This window comes from Perissodus microlepis, chromosome 6 (genome assembly GCF_051167445.1).
Source record: "Perissodus microlepis isolate ML-2025 ecotype Zambia chromosome 6, ASM5116744v1, whole genome shotgun sequence".
Lineage (NCBI taxonomy): Eukaryota > Metazoa > Chordata > Actinopteri > Cichliformes > Cichlidae > Perissodus > Perissodus microlepis.
The window spans coordinates 24,130,444-24,150,430 of NC_140466.1; the positions used below are offsets into that span (position 1 = coordinate 24,130,444).

Sequence of the window (19,987 nt, forward strand, 5' to 3'; positions counted from 1 at the left end):
ATTGGCTGTTGGAAAAATACTCATTCAGATCTTATGAATTTGCCTAGATTTTTTTTACAATCAGGGTCTGATTGTTACATTTAGGACCAGACTATCCTTCCATATTTTTGAATTCCACCAGAATCCACACACAACTGCAGAGTATACAGGAAATTTTCAATAAGTCATGATTGTAAAGCTCTGGCTTGTCTTAAATAGTCCAAACAGCAACAACAAACCTTAAGTGTTAGCTGCTCACCACAATGTGCCTCGAGACTTTCATCTTCCTGTTTATGAAAAACTTCCTGTTTATGAAAAACTTCCTAAACCATCTTACCCGTATGCTTACATCCAAAATAAGTCGTCCTGTTTTAGCTTGGTCACCTGTAATAATAAACAAATTATTAGCTGGAATGAATTGCCTAAATCATTAACTTCACTGGTTTTCTGATCCAGGCAAATTGGCGGCCACTGAAGTGAATTCTTCTGTGGCTTGTTATGAATAAAGCATAACCTGTCCTCATTATCGGTGTTGTGTAATGACTATTGATCTGCTGGAGAGCCTTTTTGTGGCATCTTTCCTCAGTGCAGTGGTTTGTCCTGATGTTTGAAATAAACTGCAAGGCACATTTGTGTAAAAAATAAAAAATAAAAATTTAAAATTAAATAAAATCCCTCTTGAATGTGCATTTCTGTGAAGCATTTCTGCTGACTCATGCATTAAAAGAAACAGAAAAGAAAAAAGAAACCGACAAAGTGACGACTTGGAGGAGGAGTGAACGTCTCAACACGACCAGAACAGGGCGTGTGCAAGTCAGCCTGCGAAATCATACCCGTACTCACTCTCGCCACAAGTGTTAATAACACTGGCTGCAGACCAATGAGACAAACCAGCTTTATTATCACAAATGAGGTGCAAAAGCGTAATCTTTGCTTGCTGCTCCGCTGGCTAGGACGACAGCAACCGCAGTCACTGCGCAGATGACGGCGCTCCCGGTGATCCTCTTTCAACTCACATGTCACCGAGATCAGCGAGCTGTAAGTTACTCAGTGCGTCAGTGCGTTACTGGTAGAGGTCTAACCAAAACTGTCGGCTAACCACCTGGAGGAAAACACGGCGTGTCCCCAATTAGGGAGGCTAATCAAATGCGTATATAGAGGAGGTGTGTCTACTGGGCGATCCACGTGGGTCCGCGGGATACATTTCACCTGCTGTCGGTGAACTATGTGCCATTATGGTAATTTGGTTTAAAAAACAAGTAATGCTCTCGCTTTCACTGACTTGCTTTCACTTTCGATTTAGTCAGATATGTGAGCTAGTTTGGCAGCCCGTCTTTCCGGTTGTGTGTTTATGGGGAGAAGCTTCTGCACAGCTGTCAGTGAGAATGGAGCCAAATCATGTGCACGTCCACCACGTTCTTGTTTCTGCCTAACTTAACGTTTACGTTTTTATTCTGTCCAACGCTGTTTGTCAGCATTGCTGCAAACTGCGTCGAGACTGCAGGGTATGGAAATAAATGCGTCCTTGGTAGTACGCGGCTGACGGTTCGAGCAAAGGTACGAGGAAATGATTACCGGTTATTAGTCTTGCCTCCAGTTTAGTCTTTGTAATAGTTTTGTAAACCTGAAGAATGATTTATGGGAAGGATGGTCTGCTTCAAGTAACAGGAAACTATCACGGTTGAAGCGCAACCTTCAAGAAATATTTAGTCGTGATTATCCATCCAACTCCTGTTGGAAAAGCAAGTGTAAGTGCTGAAGAGTACCATCGATAAATGTTAACTAGGCTACCGTAACTTTTTTTAAGATACGCGGAGATTTCAGACAAAGATCATGTGTTGTTGGTCTGAGTGAGGTGTACCCTTAAGGTGTCTGAGTTATGGCCTGTGTTTACAGCGCTTTTCTAGTCCCTAAGGACCCCAAAGCGCTTCACACAACCAGTCATCCACCCATTCACACACACATTCACACACTGGTGATGGCAAGCTACATTGTAGCCACAGCCACCCTGGGGCACACTGACAGAGGCGAGGCTGCCGGACACTGGCGCCACCGGGCCCTCTGACCACCACCAGTAGGCAACGGGTGAAGTGTCTTGCCCAAGGACACAACGACCGAGCCGGGGCTCGAACCGGCAACCTTCCGATTACAAGGTGAACTCCCAACTCTTGAACCACGATCGCCCAAGTTCAGCCTAAAGCTTTTTTTTTTATAGTTGCCTGACACTGTTGCCTGCATTTAGAGTTGTGCATGGTGGACTTGCTCTGCAATCCTGCAGCCGTAACACTAGTTGCTAGGGGATTTATGTCCTCAGGTTGATCAGTTCTCTTCCAGTCTGTTAGAAAAATGGCTGCAGAAGAAGTAGCTGGAAATGCGCAGGTACTACATGGGCCAGTCGCATTTGTTTTAGGCATTGATGGGATGTTGAGTTTGGTGTTGACAAAAAAAAAAAAAAAAATCCACTCATTACTATTCTTAAAAGTAATGCAGCACTCAATACTCAATACTTCATTGCTTGGTGGGAAAAAGTAATTTGTAACATTACTTCTGTGTTGCTCTGTAAAAAGATGTAAAATTCATTGTAAGACATGTTATCTAACAGTATTTATCTTCCCCTTCAGTCCTGATACTCAACACAAATCCCTGTTTGTGTGTGGGACAAAGCTTAAAGGCCCGCACAAACTTTGTTTTAGTTTAGTTGAGATTGAACACAAGACGGAACAGAAAGCAAATTAAAAACCAGGCCAAAGAGATGCAAAGCCGCAGTAATTCTACTGTAGAAACAACTGGAAATGGGTGATGCAATGTTACAAGCCTGACTAGTCATCGCTGCCTTTGTTATCTGTTGAAGATCAGGCTCTGGCTGCTGTGCTGGCGTCAGCATACACTTAGCTTTAGCATCACTTTGGGTTCTGGCCTAACTTTTTGTTAGGATGTTGTCTATGGATGCTTGGAAAGAGCTGATGCTGTGTTAGCAACAGCCTCTTTTTGCAGTGTTTGCACTTTGTTTGTATGCACACTAGCTGATTATAGCAAGACCCATTTAAGATGTACATATTTCTGTAAATTCCCCCACCCCACCCCCATCTATCATGCAGATAATGACGTAACTGTAGCTGTAATGTGGCTACTGAATTTGGTGCATTTACAGCTTTAGTTACTGCATTACTGAACATTGTAAATTGTAGTGTGATTCCAGTGACATGTTAGTTTTGAATATACTGGTTATTTTGTGCCTCGGGTGTAGCTTTAATGCAGAAATGCAGTCCTTAACTAATTTATTATATAAACTGTCATTTAAAAGAAAAAAAAAAGGAAATATTTTAGAAATCTGTCCAAAAAATGTTTAAAGAAATTTTATTAAACAATTGACAACAAAATCTAAATTTATTTTAAATAGCCAAATTTGGGTACTGGACCTCAAGTAAATAACTAATTTGGCATCTTAATCAAAATTAAACTGTTTTACTTTTTTTTTTTTTTTTCCCTGCTTATCTGTAAAACAGTAAATTTGAACATTTTTAGCATTAAAATAATTAGATTAAAGAGCTTGGCCTTGCTGATGGATTAACTGTCTTTTGGTAATTATTTCAGAGCAGCTGTGGTATAAGCTTTACATTGGGTGATGGCCTTAATTTTTTTTTTTTTAAAGCACTGTATAAATTGCATATTGGTGGTAGTGTGAGGGCCTCAGCTTGTACATCTGGAATGAAAATGGAGTACAACTGAAATAATGTAGGTTTCTAATGAGTGTGGGTTGCCTCCCTTTAGAGGTTTTCTGGGCACACCCAGCTGTTAGAGCTTGTATTGCATTGTATTCCATTTGGCTGTGGAATGCCTTGGTTTCCTCCAAGAGGAACTCGTAAATATTGCTGGGGAAAAAATAGTGTCTGGATTAGCCAAAGAACTCCAGCTGGGTAACTCTGGTGAGAGTTAGCCACAGGAAGACGAGTATGTGTGGGTTTTTTTTTTTTTTTTTTTTTTTTTTTTTTTTTTTTTTTTTTTTTGAGGGAATTGCAAAGCATTTAACCTCTAAAGTGAAAATGTAGCTGTTATTTACACTACATGCAAGTTGTGAGTTCTGCCCTATGAAAGCAGGTTGACTTTCTGCACTTTGAGTGGCTGCACCTCGTTTGTGTATGATGATTACGGAGTGCGGTGACTGTGGGTGGGCACGGGGTAGTATTTCTAGCAGTGCAGGACAACAGCTTGAATATACAATAAAAATGTACTATTTGAGTTTCAGTTAATATTTCATACTCATTCTGTTGTTTTAGTAGATGCAGAAAATAGAAGAGAACAGAGTTGGCTTAAAAATATAAGGAGCACAGCCTGTAGCAGATGAGCAAATGGTCACAGAAGACTGACAGAATACAGAAATGTGCAAACTTCAGAGAAAATGGTTATGTATCTGTTATTGCTATTCAGCCAAAGAAGTGGAAATTATTTACCACAGTGTTACACAAAGATGGCTTGACATATTTCTGTTAAATTTCAATGACTTTAATTGCATATTTATCACCCATTATATTACAATTTTAAACTGGTGACATAAAAGATGTAGATGATGATCTAATGTTTTCTTGTACAATTTCTAGAGGGGTTTCCAGATCCAGCTGACCTGTAAGGTGTGCCGAGAGAGCCACAAAACTCAGGTGTGGCTTTGTTTGTTAGTTCTGAGGTAGGCATATAGTGTGTGTTTTTTCTTGAGTGTACTGTGCTTAGTAGATTTATTGGCTCACCTGTTATTTAAAAACAAGAAAACACAAATAATTTAGTAAGTCTGTCAAAAAATTATGGAGTGCAAGTAAATAGCTGTCATTTGGCATTTTAATAAAAAATTTATGTGATTTTTGATTTTGTTTCTGCTTTTTTCCTTTTGTTAAACTGTAAACTTGAATATTTATGAATAATGCCAATAATGATAGTATTCATTTGGATTAAATAGCTTGAACATACTGGTGGATTAATCATCACAGAACCATAAAAAAAAATCAGAAATGGTCAGTACTGTTAATTTAGGACAGGCCTGGCATAAACCTTATATTGAGTAAAATAAAAAGAAATGTAAAACAGCAAAATAATATTGAAAGCCTAACCTTTTTTAAAATGCCTACAAATAAACCGATAAGTACATCCTCTTAATTCTAATGTCTTACATAAGGATGTAATAAATCATCTGTTTCTCATCAGGGCTTAGTATCAGGTCAATATAACCTGAGGTAAACAACAAAGTTTTCCAGTTGAAAATTAGAGTTTTGGTTTCTGGCAAACCTTTTAAAAAGGTCATTTACCGACTGATCTGTGAAAAGACCTCAACATGTTCAGACTGTCTGCAGCTCAGTAGGTAGTGTGGTCGCCCCATGGTCGGGGGTTCGAATCCACTGAACGGCTACCCTGAGGTACCCCTGAGCAAGGTACCGTCCCTCCCCAGGCGCCTGATTTTCGGCTGCCCACTGCTTCACTGAGGGAATAGGTTAAAGTCATTTCAGCCTCATCTTCAAATTATTCACGTCCTCTCAAGACCAAGACTCAAGTCCAATTACAACATGCCAAATAATTATGTTTTAAAGCGTTACACAGATGACCTTCATTTAAATACTGATCGCTACAGCAATGTACAGTAAATGTTTTGGAGGATCTGATTCACTGAGTTCGAAAGATGGCGACTATAGATTTTACTCTGAGCTAATAATAGGTCTGTGACGTAATTGCAGTCTCCCTTATCATAAAATGATGAGTGAGCGAATGAATGACTGTAAAAGTGGTTATTTTAACTGGAATATGTGAACTGCTAACTGTGATTTCAGTATTTGTAACATATAGAAGTTTGACTTGCTTTGCTCTAAGCTCTGACTTTATGAATGAGGAAATAAACTGGCATGTCAATAGCTGTCCACAGAATGTGTTACCATGGTAACCAGGTTGAGGTTGAAGCTTCCTGGAACAGAAAAGCAAGAGTTTACCTTTCATCTCAGGGTTAACACACTAATTGTTAGCCGAACCTGATTCCTGGTATGGGGCCCTGGTCTCCAGTGTTAACACAAAGAACAGTGGTATTACAATAATACAGTCCAGGACCCACATGCCAGACTCTGAAGAGCGGGCCAGAAATTCTTGACATGTTAGAGTTCATCACAGTACAAGTAGAAATGTTTTGTTTTTGGGAAGGGTCGTAGGGAAAATGTCTCTTTTCTTAAAAAAAACAAACAAACCCCAAAACAAAAGGGATCACTGCATAAATCGAATATCCACAAGGCCGATTAAGTAAAAGCAGCGCAGTAAAGAGCAGGCCAGTAACTCTCCAGCTTCAAGCTACTACTGCTAAAGGCAATTCTGCTAGCTATTGAGGTGTGTGTGCGACACTGCTTCTGTATTTTGGTTTAGGTTTTGTCAAATGAAACCATAATATGCCATGTGTTGTTTATCTCAGGCTATAATTGCTTAACTTTACAACACAGTAAAGGCTATATTTAAAAAAAAAAAAAAAAAAAAAAAAAAAAGAAATCGTAAAACCTTAGAATTGACTGGGGTTTACTTTTTTTTTTTTTTTTTTTTACAGTGACTGAATGACTGTATAGTGTTAGTTTCTGCAAAATGCACTCCACGACTGAGCCGATGGTGTGCAGTATGACAACAGTACTGGACTTTGGAAGTTTGGCTCATTTATATTTGAATGTCTAAACTTCAACTGTGTTCGTTTATTAAATTTAAACTGCATTTCAATCACTTTTACTATATCATTACATTTAAATACCCATATTGCTTTCCCCAGTAGCAGCTAGGTGCAGCAAATCAGTTGCACCCAACAAAACTCCATATTGCCATAATTGTTTCTTTCTAATTGTATTTTCATTCTTAAAGCCTCTTGAGTACGCCTACATGTGCCAATTCTGTGAATGAAGCAGGGGATCTACAGATATGTTTGAATGGTCTGATTCATAATGTGAAGGTGAGTGGTTTCATTTTAACTCTTTGGTAACATTGAGTTTTTTATTGTTTATTGTTAAAAATTTGTATGACATTTAAAAACTACATACATTTGTTCACTAATACTGACTTAAAACAATTAAAAAAAAAAAAAAAAAAAAAAAAAAAAAAAAAAAATCAAGTCAGTTTTATTTATATAGCAGCAAATTGTAACTCTAGTTATGTCAGAACTAATGCATAGTGGACAGTTTACCTCTACACTGGTAACAGTCTGGAGCCTTTACTCATTATACAGTCACTGGCTACGTCATTATTTATGGATATAGGCAGAAACGATGATCAGCTGATGCTAACAGACCCGAAATGTGTTAAGGAAAAAGTTTCCCACCGCATTACACCGCCAGCCTGAACACTGACACAAAACAGGATGGCTCTATGCTTTCATATCATTTAGACCAAATGTTGACTCTTCCAGCTGAATGCCATCAGATCTTTTATTGCCCAATTTTATGATGGTGTAGTAACTGGAGTTTCAGTTTTGTGTTCTTAGCTGATAGGCGGGGCACTCGGTGTAGTCTTCTGCTGCTGTTGCCCATCTGCGTCAAGGTTTGATGTGTTGTAGGTTCAGAGATTCTCTTTTGCATAACTTGCTTGTAATGACTGGTGATATGAACTACTGTTGCTTTAACAGTTTGAAGCAATCTGGTTATCTTGCTCTGCTCTCAGACTCTTCACCCAGAGAGCTGCCACTCACTGGATGTTTTCTTTTTCACACCATGATTAAGAGTCAACTTTATTGTCATTACACATGTACTAATCAGAAGTGCAAGAGCATTAAGCGCAATAGCAGCAGATTATGTACGTGATCTGCACACCTTTGTGACATTTGTGCAGAAAAGTCTCAGGAGATGAGCAGTTCCTAAAATACTCCAGCTAGCCCATCTGACCCAAACACCCAAGTTCAAAGTCCCGTAAATCACCTTTCTTCCCTGTTCTGAGGCTCAGTTTTTAGCAGGTTGTCTTTGTCAGCATATCTAAATGCATTGTTGCTGCCATGTACTTACATGATTTTGATATCTGCGTTTTAATGAGTAGCTGAATAGGTGTACCTAAGGAAGTGGCTGGTGAAATTTCTGGTTGTTTGTCCATCAATCAATCCCATTCTCATTAACAAGTGAACGTAAGAGCTTAGAAGGAATTTCTAAAACTTTGGCACAAATGTTCACTTGAACTAGTTAAAAATTGGTGGTCAAACATCCCTAGGGACTAGAAGGGTGGTGTTTGGGTTTTTGTTTTTTAAATTCCACCAATTTCTTATGTATATTAACCTGGTTGGTTGTGAGAAGCACATCTGGTGAGACAAATGAAAATGTTTATTTGTTTTTAAAGTCTTTTCAGAAATCTGATGCTATGCTCTACGCTCCAAGAATTCAAGACTTTCCAGTAAGTTTTGAAAAAGTTCAGTTTTGATTTCTAATCATCGTCTAATCAAAAATTGTGTGAAACGGTTACAAAGTGCTAACAAGTGTTGCGTGTATGTCCAAATCCTGGAGGTCTCTTTAACCTCCACTCTTCTCCAAAGACTAAACAAAAAGAATCACGCATTCAGTTTACGGAGTGCTATAAAAGGCACTAACACCACGCCCATGCTTCTGTTTCCTCCTTGGTAAACATACCTGTATTCAGATAGCCAACCAACACAACAGCCATCCAAAGCATGTAGAAGACAACATGTTCTTTGTTGGAATGTTTTGTACAGCGTACTCTGGGCCCTGTATTATGAATTCAACATACCCATGGAGCAAGTTTGGCTGTTACCATGGTGATGTACCCCAGTTAAATAAACTACCTTCATGGTACAGAAAACAGAATTAACCTTGATTACCTGGATAATCTGATTCCTGCTTCGTAATACGGGCCTCTGGTATCATCTTAAGAAGAGAGTGTTTAGTACATTTTAAATTTTGGTGTTTGGCATTATTTATACTTATTATTATTATAATAATAATAATAATAATAATAATAATAATAATAATAATAATAATAATAATAAAGCTTGTCATGATAAAGTAATTTCATTTATTTTTATTCCTTAGAAATGTAACTTGAACATTTTCAGGAAATGCTAAGAAATTTTCTTGTGTTTCCAGGATTTCTGTACAAAGATGGTGCTGAAATGTTACATGTTGGAGTTGATAATGGTCCTTGATGAGGAAGAAATTGGGCGTGGTTCACAGGAATGTGTCCGTGATTTCAATTATAATCTGCAAACAACAAAAAATGTAAGTTTGACTTCTTCTAAAAGGATACATTTAAGAGTCTTTGCTTAAATGTACAATCAAAAAGATTTTTTTTCCTTTCATTTTTCACATAACCACTGCTGAAGCTTATTGTCTTTCTTTAGCTTTCAGTTGTAATTGTTTGTATTCATTTGAGGAAAAACAAATCTTTAATTTTTGTCTCCTGTTAGGATCGGTGTCCAGCATGTGAAACGTACACGCTTCAAAATATTACAACATTTATGGACAGACTAATGGACCTTTTGAAAAAACTCAACTCTACATAATATTATATAATGATGTAAATACTGTAAACTACTACTGTGCATTTGTGTAGATTTGTAAATAACTGTTTTTATCGCTTTTGTTGCTACCATACGTAATAATAAATTAAAGATGTATTTTATGCTATAGGCTGATGACACTAAATGTAACATGGCATGTCAGTGCTACACATCTGGCCTATTTGTTTTTAAATATGCTGTCAGTGCCACAGCTTTTAGCTATACTGTATATACATAATGTTATCACACTGCTATACACTACTGAATAAAATGTACTGATACACCTAATGGACTCGAGTATCTGAGTACATTCAGTATATGCTTACTCCAGTGTTTTGTCTGTGAGGTCTTCTGTTCTGCATTTTCCTCTCTAGTTGCTACATGTGCGGCTCTAAAGTCTTTTGTAAACTTTCTTTCTTTTTTACATTAAGTGTTAAAACAAACTCAACTGTTACTTCACGTACTGTTGAAGAATACATGGGAGATTGTGTATCAGATACACAAACTGTTCTATTTAATTTTGTTCGATTCTGGGTCAGCATCAGGGATGGAGCATTTATCGTGCAAGTGGCAAGAGTCTTTAGTAGATACTCAGACAGGAAAACTGCCATTAACATTCTGTATACAAGGGCAGCTTATCTACCAACTGCAGGCTGTCTACAAAGTTTGCACATGTTTTTTCTGAAATGTACTAGTACTACATAATTTGTTTGCAAAACAAGCCTTCTTAAGCCTGTAAATGTTCTACTTCCTCTGAAAGGTGCTGTATTGTGATGCAGGATAATATAGCCACTGAGGGTGGCTGTGCACCCTCAGGTTTACTGCCACAGTTGCTTGCGTGTAGCATGCAAACCAAGCTTGGCAGCATTAGCTCATAGCTTAACTCCACTGTGGTATCCAAATCTAGCCACTTCTATCGGGGGGGGGGGAAGTAGTGCATTTTTATTTATGGCACCTTTCTACAACCCAAGGTCACTGTTCAAAGCATAAAAGAACAGCATTGGAGTCAACAACTGGAATCAATTTTTAAAGAGTAAGCCAGTTTAAACAGATGGGTTTTGACTTGAATAAGGGAAGAGAGCCAGTATTCCTGATCTCATGAGGAAGTGAATTTCAAAGTTGGGGAGCAGAGTGGCTGAAAGCTCTGATCTATGGGCAGCCAGCGAAGCTGCTGAAGACCAGTGATCATAACTCGGTGTGCGAGTTATGATCCAGGCTGCAGAATTCTGGAGGAGTCAGAGATTGCGAAGGGCCTTGTTAGGAGGACTGAAGAGAATTACAATAATCGATCTCAGAAGTGACGCGGCTATAAACAAGGATATGGGGGATGGTAAGGAAAGGACAGACGATTGATGTTGCGTAAGAGGAAGTAAGTGGACCGGTTGATGCGACTATTACGAGACTGAAATGACAAAGTTCTGTCAAGGTTGACACTCATACTCTTAACCTGAGAGGAGGGAAAGACTGAGGAGTTGTCAATATTAATGGAAAACTTGTGGGATTTGGTTTAAGTGGAAGCTCTGCCAACTAACACGGCTGCAACCAAAATGCTAATGCTAAAAATTCAGAGACCAGGGCCCTATCCTAAAAAGGAGAGTTCAACACATCCAGGGTATTGTTCGGTTATCTAGATACACTTACCCTAACATTGGAGATCAGGATAAAAGGTCACATGAAGCTGGTTATTAAGTCATTAAATTAACCCAGCGTTACCCCTGTGGCTTCACATGAAAGGGGTGGTGTTAGTCACACATGGGCCTTTCATAGATCATGTGACAGAAAATCATCCCTATGAGTGCCACCAAGACCAGAGATGTTATCAAAAAGTGATATAAATCTTGAAACAAATTCAAAACTTGTGAAAATAACGGGATGAATGCCACAGAAAAATCTTCAGTTAATCTGTTGCTTTAGGGCATGCAATAAATATTTTAATTCTACTTAATAGTTTTAAGTTGAAGTGAGTGGACTGGTGATATTAAAGATTAGAGCTCTAAAAACTTTAAACTGGATACATCTAAGCTTTAAAGCTTACCTTCCCTGCTGATAAAAGGATATGTGGAAATTGCTTCAGTGTGTAGCAGGTCAAAGGGAAATTAATGTGATTGATTGAATAGGTATTCTTCATGTGTGCTCTCTGTTTCCGGGGGTGTGGAAAAAAAAAAAAAAAGACTCAAGTAGAACACCATTAGACATTTAGTCATCACATTAAGACATTCCTGTGGCAAAGTGACACACAGTTTCCAGTTCATTCAGTAGTTCACAGTTAAGGAAACACTTTAGGCCTCCCCACTGTTCACGTACATGGATCTGAGGGATCTTCCGGGAGTAGTGATGCTATTTTATGGAGAATTGATTGGCCGGCAGTAATGATTTCTTACCTGTTGATCTGTAATTGGTAACTTGCTCCGGAGCAGATTATGTTCACAGCGTAAGTTACCACAGCGATTTAACCCATCAAAAAGTGAGCCACCTATTTAGTAGAGAAAAACCAAGGTTAACCCTAAAGTCACATGGATAAGCCAAAATCTGGCTTCGTAGTGTAGGATTCAGACTGTGTCCACCTTTTATATACAGACTATAGTGCTGGCTGATCACTTCACTTAACCTCTTTTTGAACTCCAAATGCATGCAGTCATGTCAGAGCCGGAGGGTAAACACTGTTTAAGACCAGCCTTTGTGTACATAATGAGCATTAAATGTACCTGTATATTGTTCACATGTTGAAATAAATTACCAATCAATCAATCAATTAAAGTGCAATTAAAAGGAGTCCCACTGTGTGCGGAAGTGTATAATAAGTCTCAAGGAAGGCATAAACAATCTGGAGTAACCAAGGTAAAACAAAAACAGATAAGTACAGTTTGCCAGTTGGCAGTCTTTCCAGAGCTTTCAACTGAAGCTTGTTACAGTTGAAGTTTTCCAGGTTGGCTTAAAGTGGATTTTCTGTGTCAGATGTCTTACAAACACGCTGTCGGTGTCCTTATACAACTTTGGCAGAGCTGATGTGTGAGGGCAGTTATTCATTTGTGATGTGTGCAACTCAATGTCTTTCTGGGAAATACATGAACTCTGCATTGGACTAGAGCCTGAGAGATTCTGACATGTCACATATAAAGAAATGTGAAAACTATGTGTTGATATGTTCACACACACACAAACTACACAACCAGCAGTAAAACATTTTTAATTTTTTTTAAATTTTAAACAGACATTTCTAAATGTCAAATGACATACAACTTATTATTTGAAACGAGCATAAAAACCCAAGGTGTCAAACCTTAGAATAAAAAAACATTTAAGAAAAATAAATAATATAAATGTACTCCGTAGCATTCAGAAACTGCGTTCAGTTGTTCAACATTACCCTGCCCTTCATGTTGTTTAAATATAGTACAACCCCAGGTCCAAAACAGAAACATTTTTTATGTTTTGAAAAATGTAAATAAAAAAAAAGCAATGATGTGCAAATCTCATAAGCCCATATTTCATTCCTGCTGAAAAAAAGAGAAAATTTAGTATTTTAAGAAAAATATTCGTTCATTTTGAATATAATGGCAGCTACACTTCTCAAAGAGTTGGGGCAGGGCCATGTTTATGTAGCATCCTCTTTTTCGTGACTGATACAGGATTCTAGCAACTAGCATCAACAGTCCTGGGTCTGGTGAGCTTTTTTTCTTTCATGATATGTTTTCAGCTGGTAAATGATCAGCACTACCAGTTCAGCACCCAGACTCTTTTACTATGAAGCAATGCTGTTGGAACAGCTTGACTGTGAGATTTAGCATTGCCTTACTCAAATATGCAAGGTCTTCCCAGAAAAAGACGTCTGGACGGGAGCATATGTTGGTCTAAATCCTGCATATATACCTTGGAGCATTGATGGTCCCTTTCCAGATGTGCAAGCCACAAATTCCATAGGTACTGATCTATTTCCATAACATCAAAAAGATCCTGATGGCATGCAGCTGAGCGTTGATAACAATACAGATGCTTACTCTACTCCTCAGTCCGGAGGATGTCCATGTTCTCCAAAAAGAAGTTTTCCACTGTGCCTCTGTTCATTTTGAACGAGCATTGGCTGACAGAAGGTGGCGGTGTTTCTGAATCATGTTCACATTTGACTTCGTCATTGAATGACAGACCTTTAACCTGAATTTTTGGATGGCATACTGAACTGTGATCACGGACGATAATTTCTGGAAGTGTTCCCGAGCCCATTCAGCGATTTCCATCACAGAATCGTGGCTGTTTGTGATGCAGTGCCATCTAAAGGCCTGAAGAGATCTCAAGCATTCAGTATTGATTCTGAGGTATGTCCAGAGTCTTGGAATCTTTTGATGAGATTTTTTAATACACAACTTTCAGCATTTCTTGGATGTTCTGGATGTTCTGAATTTTTTTTCCTTCATAATCTGCAGCCACAGGTCTTTGCAGTTTAGTGAACCTCTGCCTAGCTTTACTTCTGACAAACTCTGCCTCTCAAAGATGCTCTTTTTATACCCCATCATGTTGCCGACCTGTTGCCAGATAACCTAACTAGTTGAAAAATATTCCCCCAGCTGTTTCTTTTAGTATCACTTACTTGTCCATCCTTTTGTTGCCCTGTCCCAACTTTTTGAGATGTGTTGCTGCCTTCAAAAATCAACCAATTTTTATGATGAAATGATAAAATGTCTCAGTTTAAATGTTTGATATGTTTTCTATGTTATGTCATGAATAAAACATGGGCTAAATTGCCGTTGGGGTGCAAAGCTAGAGGACAGTGTTAAGCAGAGGGAAATTTGTAGACTTCAGTCAAAAACCAACTGAGAAACTTGAATCTGAATACTGTGTTTCATCAAAAAACATGTTGATATGATTTCTTGAGAACAGCACAAGTTGTTCATTTTTTGTTTAACATCATACGCCCACGTATCCAAATAAAGTTTTCCCTTTGGAGAAAAACCACAGGGAACGTGGATGTCCGCAAAGATTACGGAAACTTTAAGAGCTGTTACAAACATAGGTCAGCGTTTCCAAATATTAACTTTTACCGAGTGAACGTCCAAATGCATGGTCACCGTAAACAAACAAAATAGCTAGTCACTTGAAAACTCTTCTTTTAGGCTAGTTATTCTCTCTCATACGCTGATATATGCACATTATGTAAGACTTTGACTTACCCCCAAGTTGTTCTGCTTAATGTTGCTTAAGTTATGACCAATGTATGGTGAGGTGGAAAGTGCATTTATTTTACAATGGACCAATTTTTTTAATGCCTATGAATGTACCCTCATTACACACACACACACACACACACACGCATGTACGTACACAAACACACCTCCAGCAACTGTGTTTCCTATTAACACAATATTTTACATACTATCATTTATGATCTTTAATATTTACTAAAGAAGAATATTACTGAATGACTAATTTTACAGTACGTGGCTTTTCTCCTCAAGAGTCAACTTTGCCGTAAGTCCCTTCTGGTGGTCGGTAGCACTTGGGAAAGGCCATCAGCTGCAGCATGTTGAAGGCATATTTCCTGCATTTAATATTCTTTTGAACATTCTCAATGCGACATCCTTCTCTGATGATCAAATGATGAAGGTGAAAGGTGGAAAAAAGAGAACAAAAAAGTAAACATGAGTGAGGTTTGAAATTAAGTTTGTGGTATTAATGATACACACGCCTTCAAAAAACAAACAAAAAAAAGAACCTGAACATTTTGTGCACTACTTTGTGGCTGCTTTGGGATAAAGAAAGCACAAAACTATGCAGTAAATATGGGATCCATAGTGTTGTTGTTTGCACATTAGTTTGTAAGTGAAAGGTTCCTGGTTCAGTTCTTGCTAGAGACACAAATCCCCCAAGGGTTTATGTCAGGAGGGGAATTTAGTGTGAAACTTTGTCAAATCAAACCTGCAGAGCAACCCACTGTGGGGCGAATAGTTCTTACAAGTATTCTTGGATAAATGGTTCTCAGAGAGAAGTAAATGAAACTGAAGATTTTTCACACAGCTGTGAAACAATACAAGAGAGTGTCGTGGTTAGTGAAATACATATTGAGCACAATTGAGATCAGTCTATTGGTGCAGGCCTCCACAACCGGCTAAGTTTCTCCTGTGGGAATTAATTGCCCAACCAAACTCGTGAGTTGGAAGTCAGGATAGGATACTAAACAAAATGTCACCAAGGAGAAAACATGCAGAAAATCTCACTTCCAGGCCATTTGATGGGCTAATTATTCACATTTTCATACATTCTCCATGTGGGAATTAAATGCATGCAAAACAAGGAAGGCTTTTAACAACTGATGAGACATTTTCTGTTGTCCCATTTTTTTCCACCAAAGTTTGTCCAGCATTTGATTTGTAAGTCCAGTTTCATGCAATAGTCAAATGCATTTCAAAGCAAACATGAATGGCTTGTTGCTGCTGTTGGTGGTGGTTCATACACATATATATCAACACCCAGCTGTTTTGTCCAAATTGACCCTTGTATTCATTTAGATCAACATATAGTGTATAAGTCAAAGGTATGTGGTTAAACCACCTGACTATTAAAAGTTAATCCTCTCCCTGAACCAGTCCAAATCCAGAATTTTGAATGGCTATTGAGAAATATTATTGAGTCTGACCGGGGTAATGCTAAAAGGAGAAGGCAAGTTTCCCAGCGGTCTAGATAAACCATTAAAAACATGTATTTTTAACAGAACAGCAGGACTCTTAACCAAACAGATCTATGACCGTTTGACCCATGTGGAGCTAGCTTGGCATTTAAATCAACTGTTCTGTGTTCAACCCTCCCATCTGAAGCTCCGCAGTACATCACATCCACTCCACAGATCCACACACAAACTCTGATGTCTGTTTGTCTCCGTCTCTGCTATACTCAAACTGTGGAACACTTGGCCAGCCTTAACCTTATGCACAGTTTCCATCCATCCTAAAATTAGACATAAGTCAGAAAAAAGTAGACCCAAAAGCAGGACACTGTTTGTGGCACGTTGGAGGACAGCTTTTGGGACTGTGCTAGCCTCAGCTAGTTCAAGTAGTTACACAACTTCTAGAGAAGCACAGTGTAACGCTGCAAGCAAGGCAACTGTCTGATCTTTAAGAATGACGGCTTGTGATATCAATTACTAGTAACCCCCCATCTGGAAAAAGGTATATTTCTAATTCTTGCAGTCCCGCAAGCACAAAAAAATGTGTGCATGAGAAGCCGTGGGAACATGAGCTACACTCAGTTACTCTTTATGTGTGCAGAGGTATGTATTTCAATATATATACAGTATGACTACTTAAGAAATGCCCACAGGGTTAGGAAGAGCTCAATGCACTGCAGACAATACATGTCAGTGGATGAAACAAAAACACACAGCCCCACAAACAGTGCACCACATATACAGAAACGCTATCAATCAAAGACATCGGTCTTCAGTTTATTTAGACTGTACAAATGCCAGAGATCTTTCAAAATAATTTTTATGTTTGTTTTTGTTGTTTGATTAATATGTCTGTATATTTAAAAGAGTTTCTAATGTTTAAAAAATGTTCCATCTGTTATTCTTGTGTGTTATGTCTAGGGATGGGTACCGGTATCCGGTGCCATTATGGCACCGGTTCTGACATAAACGGTAGTAACCAGACCGAAAAGCAGATTTCGGTGCTTTATTTCGGTGCTTTTTTTTCCTGAGATGTCATACACTTCGGATTCTAGCCAATCATTTTACCTTTGCAAGCGTAGTAGGCGGGCCCAGGTACGTACGTTCTTTTAGAGCAGAGCTACAGATTAAAAATGCCCAAGGCAAAGGGTCAAAGTCTGGCTGTACTTCACAGCAAAAGATGCAAACTCAGCAGCCTGCAACAAGTGCTTTAAGCTGATACTGTGCAAAGGAAGTAACACCTCGAATCTGATGAAACACCTGGCGACGTATAGCATTTTGTTAAAAGCCGAGAAATGCGCCGTATTTGATAGCTTGCTGCGAGACCTCACACCGGGCACATCTACTGCGGGTGTGGTGCCTGTTATCGGACCCGGAGTTAGCAACATCCCCCAAGAACCCGAAGAGTAGAGTCCTGGCCCCTAGCCCTGCCAGTGTAGCAGAAATGATGACGGATGATGATGGCAGCAGCAGCCGTTCTTCTCTGCATGAGTAGCTTAATGTTGTTCGTGTGTAATTTACGTTGAGTAGGCTAACCACGTTATTACATTAATGCTTGTAAGGTGAACTAGCAAACACTGTCGTAGTTACATGCGGCTGTCTTCTTGTTTGATGGCAGATACTCCCTTCACCCTGGCCAAAAAGGCTAAAATGACCAAAGAAAAAGTGGAAAACAGCTAAACATGAGAGGTTTTTGGACAAAGTTTGTGTTTTTTCCATTGATTAAGCACTGCTTCCAGCCAAGAGTGATGCCATAAATCCCCTATAGCTGCAGAAAAGGCTAACATTGTTATCTTTTTACAAAAAAACAGCTAAACATGAGAGGTTTGTGGACCAATTTTGTGTTCTCCATTCTTTTAGCACCGGTTCGAGCACCGTTTCAAAAGTACCGGTTTGGTACTGGTATCGGATAAAACCTAAATGATACCCATCCCTAGTTATGTCATAACACACAAGAATAACTTAAGTTTCTATGGTGCCGTGTGTGTGTGTGTGTGTGTGTGTGTGTGTGTGTGTGTGTGTGTGTGTGTGTGTGTGTGTGTGTGTATATATATGTCAATTTCTGTTCTCCTTCACATTTTCCAAAGCTGTCCATTGGAGTCTGGCCTCCAGGCCTTGTGTTTGACATCCCTGCTTTAGTCCATATAGTAACGTATAGCTTCTAAAAGCTACAAACACTGTTTATAGTAATATTGGTGGTCTTTGTAAAATGTGAAGAAAAATCTAAAATCAGCCTAATGCCCCTCGCTGTCTAGCCCCAGATGTTTTTTCCTTAGCCTCAGATCTCCAGAATAAAAATAAGTCAAATGTTTATTAAAGGAAAGGTGTCTGTTTGTCACCGTTTATCTGGGGAAATGTCACAGAAACACTTGGAAACAACAGCAGCAGCTGTAAACCACTGAGTGAGCTCCATTCAGTCCAGATGAACAAATTGGTGGCTGCTAACCTGCTAAGCGCTTCAACAATGGGTGTAAGAAGCTTTCTAAAAAAGTTAATTCTACCTTGTGACAGGAATGTTGCTTGTGCCTCAAAATGACTTCACATGCAGATATATTTGAGATATGTTTCACAGATCACAGGCCAACAAGTCATTTACAACAGTTTAAATATGGGCCAAACAATACCGGCTTCAGATGTAAACTCAGGATGGTGAGTCAGTAAGTGCTTCTAAAATATTTATTGTTTCAAGTTAGGGCTGCTGTCAATCTCTGACACACTGAGCCAGAGATTCAAACACACCTCTCACGCTCTGTCACACGTCTATTGTCTCATGTAGGCCGAATCAAAAAACAAATTCATTACTCATGACGAAGCTATTCAGATGATCAGGACAAGATCAGGACAAAAATCTATCACATTGATTTGTAAAAGCAGCAGCACAGCCTCTCTCTCTTTCTTCTCTCAGACCATGCACACAAGGGACGCTTTGTATGTCTAACTCTGAAACTGTCACGAGTCCCAGGAGAAGAACAGGGCCATACAAAACCAACCTCAATGCTGAAACCTTGTAAATATATACTATATGTGTATATAGACAATGACTCAACAAAACAAATGTGTCGAGACATTGTCACTGATGATATTTTAGTCAGTTAGTGAGTTAAAAAGACAAGGAAAAAAAGATTAGTCTGTGTATTCAAAATCTGCTGTGTATGAAATAAATCAAATGGAAATGGAAAGTTATTATTAAAACACTCAAAAAAGAAGGAAAACATAAATTAACAAAAGAAGTAATGTACCGGTGAAGACGCGCATCATTAGGTGGGCCCAGTACAGACTCCAATAGAAATAAGCAGAACACAAACAGATGTGCATCTGTGGCTGTATTAAATATTATAGCTGGCATTCAGTAGTTACTTTGATGGCTGTTTAGCTTTTATAGCATGAAATGCTTGGATCTGATAAATAATATCATGTTTTAGTAAATATATAAGTTGAGCCACTGTGGCGAACAGCTGATACAGAAAACATATAAAATGTAAATTGTAAAAAAACAAAAACAACAAAAAATAAAGTGCCGATACAAAGTTTGACATCAGCAGCATGTTTCAGTAACATGTTGCTAAAAAGATTTGCTTTTCCTAAAATAAATGATTTGGCATTTCAATAAGTTATCTAGCTTTCGAGATTTGCTCGATCTGCCCTCACCCCCACAGCGTTTCAAATGAAAAGACGAGATTGGGAAAGAAGGGAGTGTGCACAAATGTGTGCTTACGCCACATTTGTGCCATACGTGTAAAAAAAAAATATAGTCAAAAACACATTGTTGAAAGTAACATGTCCTTTCATGACCATGAGTAGTCAGAGAGTACACTGACGGATGGACTTGTGCATTCTTGCTGTTGATTAAAAAAAAAAAA

At 38.6% G+C, this 19,987-nt stretch overlaps 1 protein-coding gene across 3 annotated transcripts; it reads left to right on the forward strand.

The window, feature by feature from the left end:
- Positions 1-764: 764 nt before the first annotated feature.
- il15 (interleukin 15) lies at positions 765-13,437 on the forward strand. 3 transcript variants are annotated; one of them, XM_084931618.1, is made up of 7 exons: positions 1,224-1,354; positions 1,455-1,536; positions 4,578-4,660; positions 6,844-6,931; positions 8,299-8,352; positions 9,060-9,191; positions 9,380-13,437. In XM_084931618.1, exons 1-7 carry the CDS (start codon positions 1,242-1,244, stop codon positions 9,473-9,475), a joined length of 648 nt encoding a protein of 215 aa, XP_084787744.1. In that variant the 5' UTR covers positions 1,224-1,241; the 3' UTR covers positions 9,476-13,437. The 3 variants fall into 3 exon arrangements, with proteins under 3 accessions (XP_084787746.1, XP_084787747.1, XP_084787744.1); XM_084931620.1 differs by lacking the exons at positions 1,224-1,354; positions 1,455-1,536 and adding an exon at positions 765-1,017; XM_084931621.1 differs by lacking the exons at positions 1,224-1,354; positions 1,455-1,536 and adding an exon at positions 1,033-1,217.
- Positions 13,438-19,987: the final 6,550 nt, after the last annotated feature.

Bases quoted from the DNA above. Each gene is read 5' to 3' on its own strand.
- il15 (XM_084931618.1), top strand. From the start codon at position 1,242: ATGCTCTCGCTTTCACTGACTTGCTTTCACTTTCGATTTAGTCAGATA. The intron at 1,355-1,454 runs GTCAGTGAGAAT...GCTGTTTGTCAG, and splicing joins GGAGAAGCTTCTGCACAGCT to CATTGCTGCAAACTGCGTCG. The intron at 1,537-4,577 runs GTACGAGGAAAT...TACAATTTCTAG, and splicing joins GGCTGACGGTTCGAGCAAAG to AGGGGTTTCCAGATCCAGCT.